The sequence below is a fragment of the Schistocerca cancellata genome, chromosome 2, assembly GCF_023864275.1.
Source record: "Schistocerca cancellata isolate TAMUIC-IGC-003103 chromosome 2, iqSchCanc2.1, whole genome shotgun sequence".
Taxonomy (NCBI): domain Eukaryota; kingdom Metazoa; phylum Arthropoda; class Insecta; order Orthoptera; family Acrididae; genus Schistocerca; species Schistocerca cancellata.
This window is the reverse complement of record NC_064627.1, coordinates 267,073,952-267,089,262: the sequence shown is the minus strand read 5'-3', so window position 1 is coordinate 267,089,262 and position 15,311 is coordinate 267,073,952. Positions and strand designations below refer to the sequence as shown.

Here is a 15,311-nt window from a genome sequence, read left to right as displayed (position 1 = left end):
CAAAAGATCCCAGCTCATGTTCTCTGAATTCCTTAAACATGAACGCAGCCACAAATGACCTAGTTCCCTGAGATGCTCAGCATTTGACTAGGGCTCTGAAAGTAATGACTATATTTTGTACTGTATGTTTTCAGTATTGTTCAAACACATACCATTTACAAGATATTCAAAATCTCTACTTTTGTTACTGAAATTTATTAACTTATTACACTGTGCAAAAGACTTGTTGAATCACTTTTTCGAAATGCAGTCATTATCTTCAGCTGTTATGCAGTAGCCTGAAATTTGTGCATTGTATCCTTGAGCTCAATGGTCTTCAAACAGCAAGATGTCAAAACTTGGGAAAAAAGGGCATAGCTCAAAAGTTCATGTGAGGTGTTAAGTGAGTTAATGATGTCACATTATAATTCTGCCAAATGCCACCACAATGTGTCACATGATGGGAAGGCCATCATATCCACCCTTACACTGTGGGGCTGCAACCACATTGAATGTGATCTGAATCCCTTGAAGTGTAGTATGACCACAATTTTTGCTCTGGTATACTGGGTGGAATCACTGTGGACTTTACAATACCATACATTAAACTTTGAATGTGATCTGAAGCAGCAAAGATGAGTATGCTTTTGAAGCTTCCTGTTTCACACCTTCCTGTGATATAATCACTGCAAGAATAAAACAGAAAAGGGTCACTCTAAGACCCCTCAATTCATTAGCACCCTCAGTACAACCCATACACCTTTGTCAAGCATTTTAAAAAACGTCCTTGCACACAGACAACTGTTGATCGATTCCTATGCACCTGCAAACAGACAATCTCTTTGACACCACTCAGATTCTGTATATCTGCAAGGAGGCACTAGAGCAACAGCATAGTACCACTTGAAGGAAGAGTTTCAAGTGATTCCCTGCATGCAGGTGCCTAACAATTGGTCACAGGTTGTCTCTGTATAGACAAATTTGTAAAGTTCTCAACAAAGGAGCATACAAGGCACCGAGGACATTGCCAAACTGGAAAGTCTTAGAGAGACTCTTTGCACATGTCAGTGTCACATCCCACTGTGATCAGGCCACAGGAGAGTGCAAAACAGGATGGCTGAAAAAGTGTAAGCACTCTTTGCTGCTTTGGATCATATTCAGATTTTGTCAAGTGGTTCTGAACAGTCCCTAGTGGTTCCACACTGTATACCAGAGCAAAAATTGCAGTTGCAATACACATTAAAGGGGCAGATCATATTCAGTGGTGTTGCAGCCTCACAATGTGCTTGGAGAAGGGTTGAATCATTCAGGGCATCAACAGCACCAAAGGATTTCAAGAAAAGTGTTCTGTGCACATGGTACTGTAAGCTGTCATTTTTTATCACAAAATATGTTTAAAAGAATAATCCAAGGAAGGAGGAGGAGAAGGAGATTATTGTTTAACACCCTGTTGACAATGAGGTCTTTAGAGATGGAGCACAAGCTCAGATTAGGGAAAGATGGGGAAGGTAACCAGCCCTGTCCTGTCAAAGGAACCATCCTGGCATTTGCCTGAAGAAATTAAGGGAAATCATGGAAAACCTAAATCTGGATGCTGCAAGTGGGTTTGAACCCTCATCCTCCCGAATGCAAGTCCTGTGTGCTAAGCACTGTGCCACCTTGCTTGGTTCCAAGGAAGGGGTGGTTTCATTGACACCCTTTATGCTCCCTCCTGGGGCCTATTTGTGTTGATTCTGGGCAGCAGTGTGTCTGAAATGTTTTCCTCAGTCACCCATTAAAAAACCACCTTTTTCAGTGCTGGGCATCACAGTTATGACCTCCATCACAGAGGTGCCAAGAGAAGGGGTGGGTGTGGGTAAGGGGAGGGGTGTGATGATGTTCCCATCACGTGACATATCCATGGTGACATTGGGAAGAATTGTGGTGGAATTTGATGCCAATGTGATGTGATCAACGCACCTTACACCTCATGTGAACTTCTGAGCTCTAGCTTTCTTTCCACATGTCCCAACATCTTGCTGAGCCTGAGGGTAAAAGCACAGAGCACCATGCTTTTGCACAATATAGAGGGAGGTTTAAGGCACCTTTGAGACAAATTTCACACTTCCGCATTGCCATGGAAGAAAATGATGGGGTTTCAGAAAAGTGACCATTGCGTTTATTGTGGAATTTCCTTTATTATGGAGAGCTGCATCAAACCAGTCTCAGGACTGAAGACAACAACAACAATTTATTGTAACCTTTCTGCACCTTCCATTATTGTTTATTGTTTCCATCTGAGATTTATATTGCAGCTGACTGTTTTCTTCTTGAAATTTTTATTGCAGTTTATTGGTTTTATCTGGGTATTTCGAACATGACTTATAGTTTCTATTTTAAAATTTTTAATTTTGCTTACTGTTTCCATGTAGGAATATCCAATATTGTTTATTGTTTCCATCATGGAATTTCTATTAATGTTTGTTGTATCCAATGTGGAATTTTCATAATTGTTTCTTGTTTCTGTCCTGAAATGTTCAGTGCTGTAAGTGTCTTAACCTAGTTTCTATAGCCCACTGTAATTTTCATGCACTTAATATTTAACCTGTAGTACCAAGATTTGTGTAACTTTTTAGCACTGGTGGTCTTCGTTCACCATCTACTCCAAGCCTTTGCATGTATAGTGCAAGTAAACATGCTGTTCAGGTGCTCACTGAAGGCCTCAGAAAAGACTTGGCTGACAAAAAATCTGGAATCAGAGTCACGGTATGATATCAGCTTTAGAGCTTCAAACATTCTTTACTTATGAGTTGAATTCTTTTCAGAGCAAAGTAGGGGAAAGAATACCAAGGGTTATAGCTCCACATAGTAATGTCACATCATGAAGTAAGTAGTGAAGCCTTTTTGGTTTGGTTTTGCAGCTTTATTGATATTTGGAATATACTGAGGCAGTATAATACATGAAAATCTGAGAGACTGCTATATTTCAATGGGGCACCTGTGCTTAAGTGGGTGGTGTTATTAATTGTTAATAAAAGTACAACTACTGATACCGCCATCTGGGGATTATGACCAAATGTTACGTCAAAATATTGCAAAGCTTGAGAAACATCATTAAATGCAATACCCGAAAATCTTCAGCAACATTTATTACTCGTACATTGGGAGTCCATAAACAGTACAAATGTCTTTGATATAACCCTTGTGTAGAATTTGAAAGCACACATTTGTGTATAATGGAAAATTAAAGACTTTAAGAAAAAGTGTCATAGCACAGGAGACAACACTATGATTAATGAATGTGGTTAGTGAAACGGCAATGCAATTTTAAACTTTTGGAACTAGACATTCATCCTTTTGGTATAAAATGTAAATACAGAAAATAATCCAGAAAATGATAAAAGATAAATGTTTAAATTAATTATATATACAATATTACTTATTATCAAGCTAGACAGTTACTTAGTTCCTCAAATGCGAGGTAGCATATTGAGCAACAAGTTTCCTTCTGCAAACCTGATCAGCTGCTTTTGCAAAAGTTTATTTCCAGGTGTTGTGAGGTCTTTCTGTACACCTGTATCCATCTGTTGGTTTCCAAAACAGTGCTGTTTTGGGGATTCTTTCTTCTTCCATGCATATAACATGCCCCTTAAGCTCCAGTCTTCTTTCAGCAATGCTTTTATGCAGGCTGCATAGAGCACTTCTTTTCAGAACAGAAATGTAGTCATGACAGTTGACATCCAAAATTTATCTCAAGCACATTTGGTGAAAAACATTGTGTTTATTTACTGGTTTTGTGACATTTTCCAGGTCTCATATGCATAAATGGTTATCAGTAGGATGATAGAGATGTACAGCCAAAATGTTGTGCACATACTTGTAGAGTCTTACTGCCATGTTAATCACATTTGTTGGAGGACCGCTGAAGCTTTTCTAATTCTACTGGTGATGTCTGCATCATCTACACCCCTGTTATTACAGATCAGGCTGCTGAGATAAGGAATTTGGCCAGCATCTTTTAACCCTGTGTGTTGCACTATAATGTGTGTGTGTGTGTGTGTGTGTGTGTGTGTGTGTGTGTGTGTGTGTGTGTGTCTCATCCAAAAGATAACAAAGCCCTCAGTCTTATTTATGTATCTACCAAAGACCCAGTGCCTCAACTATTAAGTGGGTTTTTGTTTTTACTCCATAAATGATAAATGTTACGGCACACTCCAGATTATCAAGCTTAAGGTGGACCCAAGACATCCCAGATAACAAAAAACACGGATAATTCCAAACATACATGTGTTTACTGGAAGCTGCTAATTACTGCATTTCCAAAACAAGCTACAAGTCACATTTGAAAGCCCACTGTGTTACTTACAGGTTACTTGCCAGAAACAAACAACTTAATTAGAAAATTACACTTAATGCACAATGTGTTTCATATCTCTTGCTTTTGATCCGCATTTGGGAAAATTGTAGGTTTCTTTCTTCTTGTTTTTATTTCACCTTTTCTCTGGTGAGACAGTTCTCATTCGCCAGTGAGTCAAAGTATCAGTATTGTCAAATTAATTTTGTCCTGCATGTACTCATAACAGATCAATGAATTTCAGTACCTCAGGGTTCATTATAATGAATTTTTTAACTGTCTTGTATTTGCTCTCACACTTTTTTCACAATGTCTACGTCACTTAGCTGCTCAAATCACAGGTCATAGGCACCACTATTTAGACATGCATGAAATTTTTGTTATCAGTATCATAACTGGAAGTTCATAATCTAAATTAAAATACACTCCTGGAAATGGAAAAAAGAACACATTGACACCGGTGTGTCAGACCCACCATACTTGCTCCGGACACTGCGAGAGGGCTGTACAAGCAATGATCACACGCACGGCACAGCGGACACACCAGGAACCGCGGTGTTGACTGTCGAATGGCGCTAGCTGCGCAGCATTTGTGCACCGCCGCCGTCAGTGTCAGCCAGTTTGCCGTGGCATACGGAGCTCCATCGCAGTCTTTAACACTGGTAGCATGCCGCGACAGCGTGGACGTGAACCGTATGTGCAGTTGACGGACTTTGAGCGAGGGCGTATAGTGGGCATGCGGGAGGCCGGGTGAACGTACCGCCGAATTGCTCAACACGTGGGGCGTGAGGTCTCCACAGTACATCGATGTTGTCGCCAGTGGTCGGCGGAAGGTGCACGTGCCCGTCGACCTGGGACCGGACCGCAGCGACGCACGGATGCACGCCAAGACCGTAGGATCCTACGCAGTGCCGTAGGGGACCGCACCGCCACTTCCCAGCAAATTAGGGACACTGTTGCTCCTGGGGTATCGGCGAGGACCATTCGCAACCGTCTCCATGAAGCTGGGCTACGGTCCCGCACACCGTTAGGCCGTCTTCCGCTCACGCCCCAACATCGTGCAGCCCGCCTCCAGTGGTGTTGCGACAGGCGTGAATGGAGGGACGAATGGAGACGTGTCGTCTTCAGCGATGAGAGTCGCTTCTGCCTTGGTGCCAATGATGGTCGTATGCGTGTTTGGCGCCATGCAGGTGAGCGCCACAATCAGGACTGCATACGACCAAGGCACACGGGGCCAACACCCGGCATCATGGTGTGGGGAGCGATCTCCTACACTGGCCGTACACCACTGGTGATTGTCGAGGGGACACTGAATAGTGCACGGTACATCCAAACCGTCATCGAACCCATCGTTCTACCATTCCTAGACCGGCAAGGGAACTTGCTGTTCCAACAGGACAATGCACGTCCGCATGTATCCCGTGCCACCCAACTTGCTCTAGAAGGTGTAAGTCAACTACCCTGGCCAGCAAGATCTCCGGATCTGTCCCCCATTGAGCATGTTTGGGACTGGATGAAGCGTCGTCTCACGCGGTCTGCACGTCCAGCACGAACGCTGGTCCAACTGAGGCGCCAGGTGGAAATGGCATGGCAAGCCGTTCCACAGGACTACATCCAGCATCTCTACGATCGTCTCCATGGGAGAATAGCAGCCTGCATTGCTGCGAAAGGTGGATATACACTGTACTAGTGCCGACATTGTGCATGCTCTGTTGCCTGTGTCTATGTGCCTGTGGTTCTGTCAGTGTGATCATGTGATGTATCTGACCCCAGGAATGTGTCAATAAAGTTTCCCCTTCCTGGGACAATGAATTCACGGTGTTCTTATTTCAATTTCCAGGAGTGTATTAGTTCTAATTGAAAATGGTTACTACAGGCTTCATTTTTTGCTACTGCAAGCCTTTGTGTACTTGTTTGAGAGATTTGTGTAAATTGTCACAGGACAGATATAGAGAATGTAACAGAATGTGTCATTGCAATAATTTTTCTTATTCTGAGGTCAAATATGGTTTCTTCCATAGAGTGGGTTTTATATAAGCAAGTAAATATGAAACCCAATGATGGCAATTAAACAGCAGCTGTAGCGTGTAGCTAAGGAATCAGCAGCTTTTTGTAAAATGGCAGCTTTATTTGTACTTCACTTGATTGTATTTAGATATCATAAGCATGAATAACATTAGGCAATATAGTGACAGTTTCTTGTAAATACAGCATACAAATTAAACTACTAGGGTTTTCTTGTCTTTTGTAAATTTATGCCTTTCTTCTGCTTTCTTTGTTTGGGTCATCTAAGGACCTTGCACCAATTTCAATGCTTCCTTCTTTGTTGTTCTTCTTCCTTTTTCCTCTAGTATTCTTCCATCTTTTCTACTATGTATCCTTTTTCTTTCTTTGGTTCATTCTGACCCTGTCTTCTTCTCCCTCCTGCCTTGTAATCCTTTCATTTTTAACGTTTTCCTTTTGAAAATCTCTCTTTCTGTTGTATGTTTTTAACTTATATTGTTTCTTTCCAAATCTTTCCTAACTTCTTGAATCCAGGATATTGTTGACTTATTGTCCCAGAGATATTTAAAAATCTGTTTGGTTAACCTGTTGCTGTTCATTCTGTATAAGTGTCCAAAAAATAGCAGTCACCTCTTTCTTAGTGTTTTATTTATCTTACATATGTTATGACAACTACTTCTTCATTGCTTCTTAATTTCCATACCTCTGTATTTTTTGGTGGCCCAAGTACTTTTTGAATGATTTTTTTTTTCTAGGACTTCAAGTTTGTGTAATTTGTGGTTCAGTACTAAACATTCACTTGCATAGAGTCATTCTGGTTTTACTACTGTGTTGTAGTGCTGTTTCTTAAAATTTTTAGACAGACGCCTTTTGTTGTAGACATTCCCAGTTATTCCATAAGCTCTCTCCATTTTATGTACTCTTTCTTCTACAGCAAATTCTTTGAAGCCATTTTCTTTGATAATTTCTCCCAAATATTTAAATTTATTTACTCTCTTTATCGGGCCAATATCTGTTGCTAGGGATTCAGGAGCATTTTTTATATTTGTCATAAATTTTGTTTTTCTACATATATTATTAAACCTGCTTTGTTTAAGAGATTGATCTGTATTCCAGCATTTGTTAAGTTTTCAGAAAGAATGGCAAAATCATCTGCAAGTGCTAAACAGTGAATTTCAGTACCTTTGTTTTTAATTCCCAGTCTGATTGGTGATAGCTTCTGTTCTTTTAATTTTTGTTTCCATTCTCTTACTATTTTCTCCAGCACACAGTTAAAGAGGAGTGGAAACAGGCCATCACTTTGCCTTACACGTGGATTTATGTTGAATGGCTTCGATATTTCACCCTGAAACTTTACTTTTGATTTGGTTTCTGTGAGAATTTCATGAATATGGTTTGCTAATTTAGATTTGATGCCAAATTCTCTGATCACTTGATCTATCAACTGAGTCAAATGCCTTTTTAAAATCTATAAAAGTTACAACTATATCCTTGGAGTTCGTAAGTCTGTGATTAATTATGGACTTCAGATTGAAAGTCTGTTCTGAGAAAGATCTTCCCTTTCTAAATCCACTCTGATATTCTCCCAATTGGCTATCAAGTGTTGCTTCTACCTTGCCTTTATTTCTTGCACATCTGGGAAAGTTCTTCTACTTGATCAGACCAATGGAACACATTGAACGAACGAATGGAAAATGTTAGAAAATTATATAACAATTAAAAATGACCTAACAATTGACAATAATTTTTCTATATGAATGATGTTTTTCTGGTAACTTCTTTCAGGTCTAATAGCATCTTCAGAGTGTGTCATATTTTTGTTATACAACTTTTACATTTTGGCTGCCATTTTGGGATGGAACTAGACTTGAAAATTATTTAAAGGAAAGTAAATCATGAAATTGTACATAGCTGCTGTATTTTTTTTTTTTTATCACTGTTAAGTTCGAACTATCATGGATAAAGATGTTATTTACAAGTTATTAACCATAAAGAAGCTCTACACACTATTTGAGGATACTTTTAAAAAAAAAAAAAAAAAAAAAGTATGAAAAGAGTGGAAAAATGAGTCTGGTTAGTAAATAAGATTATGCTGCTGTACTCATTTCTCAGTATTATTTCCAATAGGACTTCTTATCTTTCATCAAATGTATCTTTTATCCCAATTTATTATTGCTGTAATCAAAGAGCTTATTGTTGTTGTTATTGTGTGGCACAATGAGTTAATTAATGTGGGCACCTAACAATTTGTAAACTCATAGCAAATAAATTATTCAGCAAATTACATATATTCTAAAAATAAAATAATTATTTTAAAACAATAAAATTTCTATGAAAATAAAAATGAAGACCATTTAATACTACTTGCATCCTCAAAATTCACGGTGTTGGTCAGGGCTGGGACCAATGTTCACAGATTTTGCTCCATCTCATTACGGATGTGCTCAATGCGACTGAGACTAGGTAACCAGAGGGACCATACAAGCCTGTGGACTGCTCTTCAAATTATTCTTAAGTAATCTGGGCAAGATTGGGTGGAGTCTTTTCTTACTGAAGGCACAGATCACCTGTCATGATATTGTAGCTAGCCTAACAAACAAACTAGACAATAAGGTTAATTGGATACTCCATCAGTACCTGGAGGAACATTGACATATTAAAAACTTTGATACAAACTATAGGAATTGATTTTCTACTTGCCATCACAGTTGGATTCCTCAAGGGCAAGTTTGTGGGTAGGGAAAGAGGAAATACAATTAAACTGCACTGACATGTAAACAGTATTTATTGAATAAGAGATAGCTACTACAGGGGATATAAAATTAATTAACATGCAGGCATCCTACTCGTGATGTCAGCAAGAGATTATACAAAGTGTAAGGAAAGACACATGTAAAATGGTTGAACTACCATGTCTTGGCTTGAAACAAAATCACTAAAGAGCTGAAATAAAGGCACAGTCACAAGTTCACTCTTGCAGGGCAGAGAACAAAACTGGTGCTATGAATGAGACCTCCTACATGACTTGCGTTTACACACTGAAAACACTATATACAATATTTCACTCACAATGTTTTTGGGGGGTCATCTCTACATGAATTTAATTTACACAGAGCAAAAGGACACACTGTTCAGCCATAAACACATTAGATAGTGAATTATTCTAACTATAATTTTGTGTGAAAGGGTTAATACAATGATGTTATTTCATATGTTCATAGCCCACACACAATTACATATTTGACTTGTCAAAAATATGTGAGGACTCTCAAACATACTTGCTTGGGCCTGTAAGCTGTGCCATTTGGCAGGTCTTGGAACACTGATCTTCCGTCCCGGCTAATGTTAATGTGGCAGTAATCAAGAAGCGATTCCTGGAGTTGCACCTGGAATAACTTTCTGGAAAGAGTGGCTGCAGGTGCTTGCTTACATTTAAGAGGGGTAGGCCCAGTGGCTCTCACTGATTATACAAGTAGCCTGCAATGCTTGCGCAATGTAGTCACATAAGCCCAACTTACTAGTATGTAGCCTTCTGGCTGCTCATACACTTATCTAGTAGCACTATACAGCAAGCCTGTAAGTTCTGTTGTCATATGGTGAAACACTGTACATCATTCAGCAGTGGTGTCTGAACTCATTTGATCGGTGTCCACAAGAAAGAGTGCCCGCAGTGGGGAAAAAGCTTACAGCCACACCTGGCCCAAGAAAAACCTGCCTATGGCAAAGAGGCAGCCAGGGAGAGAGTCTATGATGCCACGGTGCTGGTTACATATTTGGCACATGCCCATGCATCTTCTGCTGAAGTGTTTGCTTCATCTGAAGGGAAAATGAGTGGCAGGTGTGAATGTTGGAGGGTGCATGTCACCACACATTCCTTTCCTCTCTCCCTGTGAGAAGGAAATGGTGGGGTGTAGGTTTAAGTAGAGTTCTTGGCAGTGAACCAGGGCATATGATAACAACAGCACTGTCAGGTCAGGGCCAGTGGTGTAGGCTGGTGGCCCAGTACTGCAACAAAGGAGGTGGTGATGTCATATGTGGTGAGCTTGTATACCTCACACAGCAAGCTTGGTGCATGGCATGGGTGCAGTGTGGAGAAAGTGCAGGATGATGTGGGGCGGTGCCACTCTACACTGCCAACTGTGGCAGGGTTTGATGTTGTCCTGTGGCCAGGGGTATGGGCAGGTCCATGGCAACACAGTCACAGAGTCATGTGGGGGTTGTGGGCTGGTAAGCTAGTACCTGTGCGGGTTGTGCATGGGCAGCAGTGCACTGGTGTGTGTGTGCTAAATGTGTATCGGTGCATACTTGTGCCATGGGTAGCTGCTGTTTTGCATATTGTTGGAAGATCTCTTCCCATGTCACTGTGGAGGTTGTGTGCTGATATTGGGTTTAGTGTGCCAATGGGTTCAAATGGCACTGCAGAGAAGGTGATTGGTACACTGGTGCTGAAGGTGCAGGGGCAGCATGACACACTGTGGGTGGGGGCATCTGGGGTCAGGTCAGGTGGTGGGGTGAGGTGGTAGATACTGCTGGCAGCTCCTCTGGGACAGGTAGTGGCAGACTGAATGGTAGGGTGGCTTTGATACTCATGTCTCAAGAGCTGCCCATTGGGTCAGTGCTACCAGCAGGGCTGGTGGCATTGGTGGTGGTATCGTCATTGTCTGGTGCCAACTTGACCTTGACTGGAGGTGCAGAGAGGCTAGGGAGACTGGGAGTATACACCAGCTCAAACCAGTCAATGGAGGCCACTGAAGCACAGAAAATGGGTCTTTTCTCGATGCTTGAGAATGAGTGAGGGCCCAAGTACTGTGAGTTGCTTGTGGCTGGTAGGCATCTGTGGGGAGCATGACAAGCAAGTACAACTATTCTGCTGTACAAACAGACTGTGTGCTGTGGGGTCATTGGGCATAAGCACAGGTGGCCATAGACAAGGGCTGTGCCTTGACAAAACCACCTGGCACAGCAAGCAGATGCCCTAATACAAACTTAGTGGTGGATCTCCTCAATTTGACCTTGTGGTCCACAAGCAAACCAAGGAGAACCAGTGACAGGGTGGCAGATCATGTGACAGTCTGGCAGGTGAGGACAGCTTTTGAAGTCATGTGAAACCACTCCACCAGTTCATCTGTGGCGTTGTAGTAGCTTGCAGTTAAGTGAACTAAAGTGCCACAAGTCTCAGTGGTTTGAAAATACAGGACGTAAAGTGTCGACTGCAGTCTGCAGTTAAGTGACAGGTGAAAACCGAAAAGCAAGACACATGTCTCAATGAAGACCTAGCAATAATATCTTATGAGATGCCCAGCACTGGCTCAGCCTCCAGCCAGTGAGCAAACCTGTCGACTATGGTGAGCATGTATCGGTAGCCATTAGACCATCGAAGTGGGCCAATGTTGTCAACATTTACATGCGAGAAACATTATTCCACTGGGGGAAAACCAGCCTAATCAAAGCATGCATATGATGGCTAACTCTGGTGCACTGGCACAGTAACAGTCACAGGCCCAGTTACCGCAATCCTGCTGAATCCAAGGCCTGAGGAAGTGGTTCAGCATGAGAGCCACCGACAGACAGACACTGCAGTGTGACAGGTCATAGAGATAGTCATAGGCCAGTTTGCACAAGTCAGAAGGGGGGGGGGGGGAGTAAGGACGGTTATGATCTGGTCTGCTGAGCCATCTGACTGATCAAGGTTTGTAAGGAAGTCATATCAGATATGAAGGTTGGTGGTAGCAACTTCTTGTGGTTGGAAGACAAGGCCAATGTTCAGGTCACATTGTAACTTGTGCAACTCAGGGTCAGAAGATTTGGAGGAGGCCAGGATAGTTTAGGTGGGAGATGAGGACACAGGAGGGGCTGAGGCAGTCAGCAGCAGTATTTTCAATGCCTACTATGTGTTGGATGTCTGACATGAACTGCACCATGTACTCTTACTGGTGCAACAATCTGGGGGACGTCTGGGGACTTTCCTTCTGACAAAATCCTATCATAAGATGGTGGTGGTCAGTGAAGATTGTGAAGGGTCATCCTTCAACTTAGGGACAGAAGTATTTGACCACCTCATAAACTATGAGGAGCTTGCGGTCATATATGGCCCATTTTTGCTGTAGCTTGGACAACTTCACTGAAAAGATGGCTACCAACTGCCAGGTTTATCCATGTGTTGCTCGAGGATGGTGCCTAAGGTAGATTATCAGGCATCAGTGATGACTGCAGGTAGGGTGGGGGTGGGTCAGAAGGGTGATATCAAACAGGTCACACTTCCTTCACACAAAACTGTCCATCATTTGGACACTCCAAAGCACAGGCTTATTTTCTTTTGCTTGGTAGTGGCAGTGAGGGGCTCTTGTGCACTTGCAGCATTTTGTACATGACAGTAGGAAAAATTTGCCATGCCGAGGAACCGATAGAGTTCCTTGAAGGCTGTGAAGCACAGAAAGTCAGCTATTGCCTAGCCCTTCTTGGCGAGTGGTGTGTTCCAGAAGTTCAATTTCTGGAGTTCCGAAAACATACTCCTCCAGGTTAATTATAACTCCTGCCATCGGAAGCAGAAGAGTAATATATGGAGTGTCGACAGTGCTCTGTGAGACTGCAAGGGTAGCATAGCATTGCAGGGCACAATGGTGAACGTTATCTAGAAATCACTGCCAGATTTGAGCAGCATTGTGGAACCAAAACAGCATAAAAATTTCTCATAGAGGCTGAACGGTGTGATAATTGCTGTTTTATCAATCCTCCAGGGTGACCAGGATTTGCTTGAATGCTTCCGCACAATCAATCTTAATGAAGACTGTTGTGCTGGAGAGGTTGTCACTGTAGTTTCAAAGGTGGTGCATGGAGTGTAACAGCACCATGTCCTATCTTTTTTTGGGACCATGAGTAGGCCAGAGGCCAATGGACATTTACAGGGGTGGAGCATACCACTGATGGTCACTGCCTTGATCTGTGTGAAAAAACAGCTCATCACTTGTCCAGTGGGAGGCAGTGAGAATGGTGGAAAACTGGAGGGCCCAGCATTGTTGCTATATAGTACACTATGTCACGGTGCACCTCTTAGGGAGGGGCAGGAAGTGTGTGTGGCAAGAGGGAATTCTGTGAGAAGATTGGCAAAATGACCAGAGTAAGATAGCCATTGGATTGTGAAGTGAGTGGCTGTGTAGTATTCACAGGGGATGTGACAGTGGGATGTGCCATCCACAATGCGGCAGATCACCAGGTTGAGGAGCAGGACATAGTGGGAAATGAAATCGATACCAAGTATAGGGCCCATGCTATTGTCAGTGGTGAAAATTTCATAGGAAATTTTGACTGAGGGTTAGGTCAACAGATCAGGTGTGGGTACAGTAGGTGGTGATAACTGAGCCATTAGCTGCAGTGAGGAATAGAGAGAAAGTAGCGGTGCCTACTGCTGGTCACCACTAATGTTTGGAGCCCATGAGCACAGTGCTGAACAGTGTGTGGCATTGCTACTGAAATGTTTGGGGTATCAGTAGAGCAGAGAATAGCAGAGACCACAATGGTCACAAATGTCTTGGTAGACACCACTTAATTGGTGGGGGTGGGGAAGGATTGGGGGGAGGGAAGGGTGTGCCTTTTGCAGGCATGTGCACTGGGGGCTATCAGGCAGACAACCATCATGGGTGTTGGCATCAAGAAAGCTGTACATACCAAGCTCACAATGCTTGTGGATGATGGTTAGCTGAATTGGCATGGCAGGCAGGCGATCATGTAGAAGACTCTGTCTTTTAAAGTGTCTGCCTCATCAGTGCTTGTGAAATCATATGTGGCCAGGTGCCATGCAGATTGTGGTGGCCAGGTGCATGGGCTAGTTTGGGAATAATAGTTGTTTGGGCATTGTGATGGGCTCTGTAAGGGCACAGAGGTGTTGGAAAAGCTGTGAAGGTTGCATGTCAGTGCATTCTTCAGACAAAAATGTTGTGTATATGCACTGCATATTGGATTATGTTCATTGCAATATCAAATGGTGTTTTGGCATGACAGAACTGTTGGACTGCAGTAGATTTGATATGATGTCAAGTGAGTGCTATGGTTCCTGATCCTGTGCTCCATGGATTTGTTTGATGTGGGTGTGATCCCCAATGACTCACTGGCCCAATTGCCCCACATTTATGTTTTCATAATTATTTCGTTGCACCTGAAGGTGAAGCTTCAAGCTTTGAAACTGCTTGTGGCTTAAATTTAGAAAATTAGAAGCAACTGAAGTGGATTTTTATTCTACAAATACTTTCCTCAATTGGTGATGTTCACCTGATCAAATATTTTGTGGAATGAAAGTACTGATTAGACAAAAGTGAGCAGTCAGAATAACATGTGATGTTCACAGAAAATTGTCACCTAACCAAGGAGTTATGTATTTTAGCTGGTCCTTCACAATAGACATATTTGCTTCTGGAATTCATCATAAATAATCCATCAAAACTTGGCAAGAATATTAATATCCTGTAATACAACAGTAAAATAAAAAATAACATTTATTACTCATTGCTGTAGTTGTCAGTGGCTTGGAAAAGAATATAGTCACAGAACTCTTTGATCAGTTGCCCAATAATATTAGTTTTTAATAATATTAAATCATATTGTAATATAAAACTAATTTCTAACAACAACATGGATAGCTTAGATTGCAACTCACAACATAGAATAGACGTTGAGTTTCAAAGAGTCACAATGAAGAAATTAGATTAGATTAGATTAGATTTACTTTCATTCCAATTGATCCGTAGTGAGGAGGTCCTCCAGGATGTGGAACATGTCAGAAAAACAACAATACATGACAAATATTTACAACTAAAACAAATAAGCTAATGTACCATTCCACAGGTCCCAAGTGGAATGATCGTCATTTTTTAATGAACACTAAGAGTCATTTTACAAATACTATTGCACTGAATTTAAAATAAAAAAGTTTTTTATTTATTTATAAGGTAAGAAACATGTAATACAACTACTGTAATACTTATTTACAATGAACACATTA

General features: G+C 41.7%; 1 protein-coding gene across 1 annotated transcript in view; it reads left to right on the top strand.

Annotated features, from left to right (window-relative positions):
• LOC126145073 (dehydrogenase/reductase SDR family member 11-like) overlaps positions 1 to 15,311 on the top strand; it is a 60,730-nt gene that overhangs the window by 35,136 nt on the left and 10,283 nt on the right. Inside the window, exon 4 of the mRNA XM_049915530.1 lies at positions 2,595 to 2,724. Within this exon, the coding sequence (XP_049771487.1) occupies positions 2,595 to 2,724 (130 nt within the window). The remainder of the gene's footprint in view (positions 1 to 2,594; positions 2,725 to 15,311) is intronic.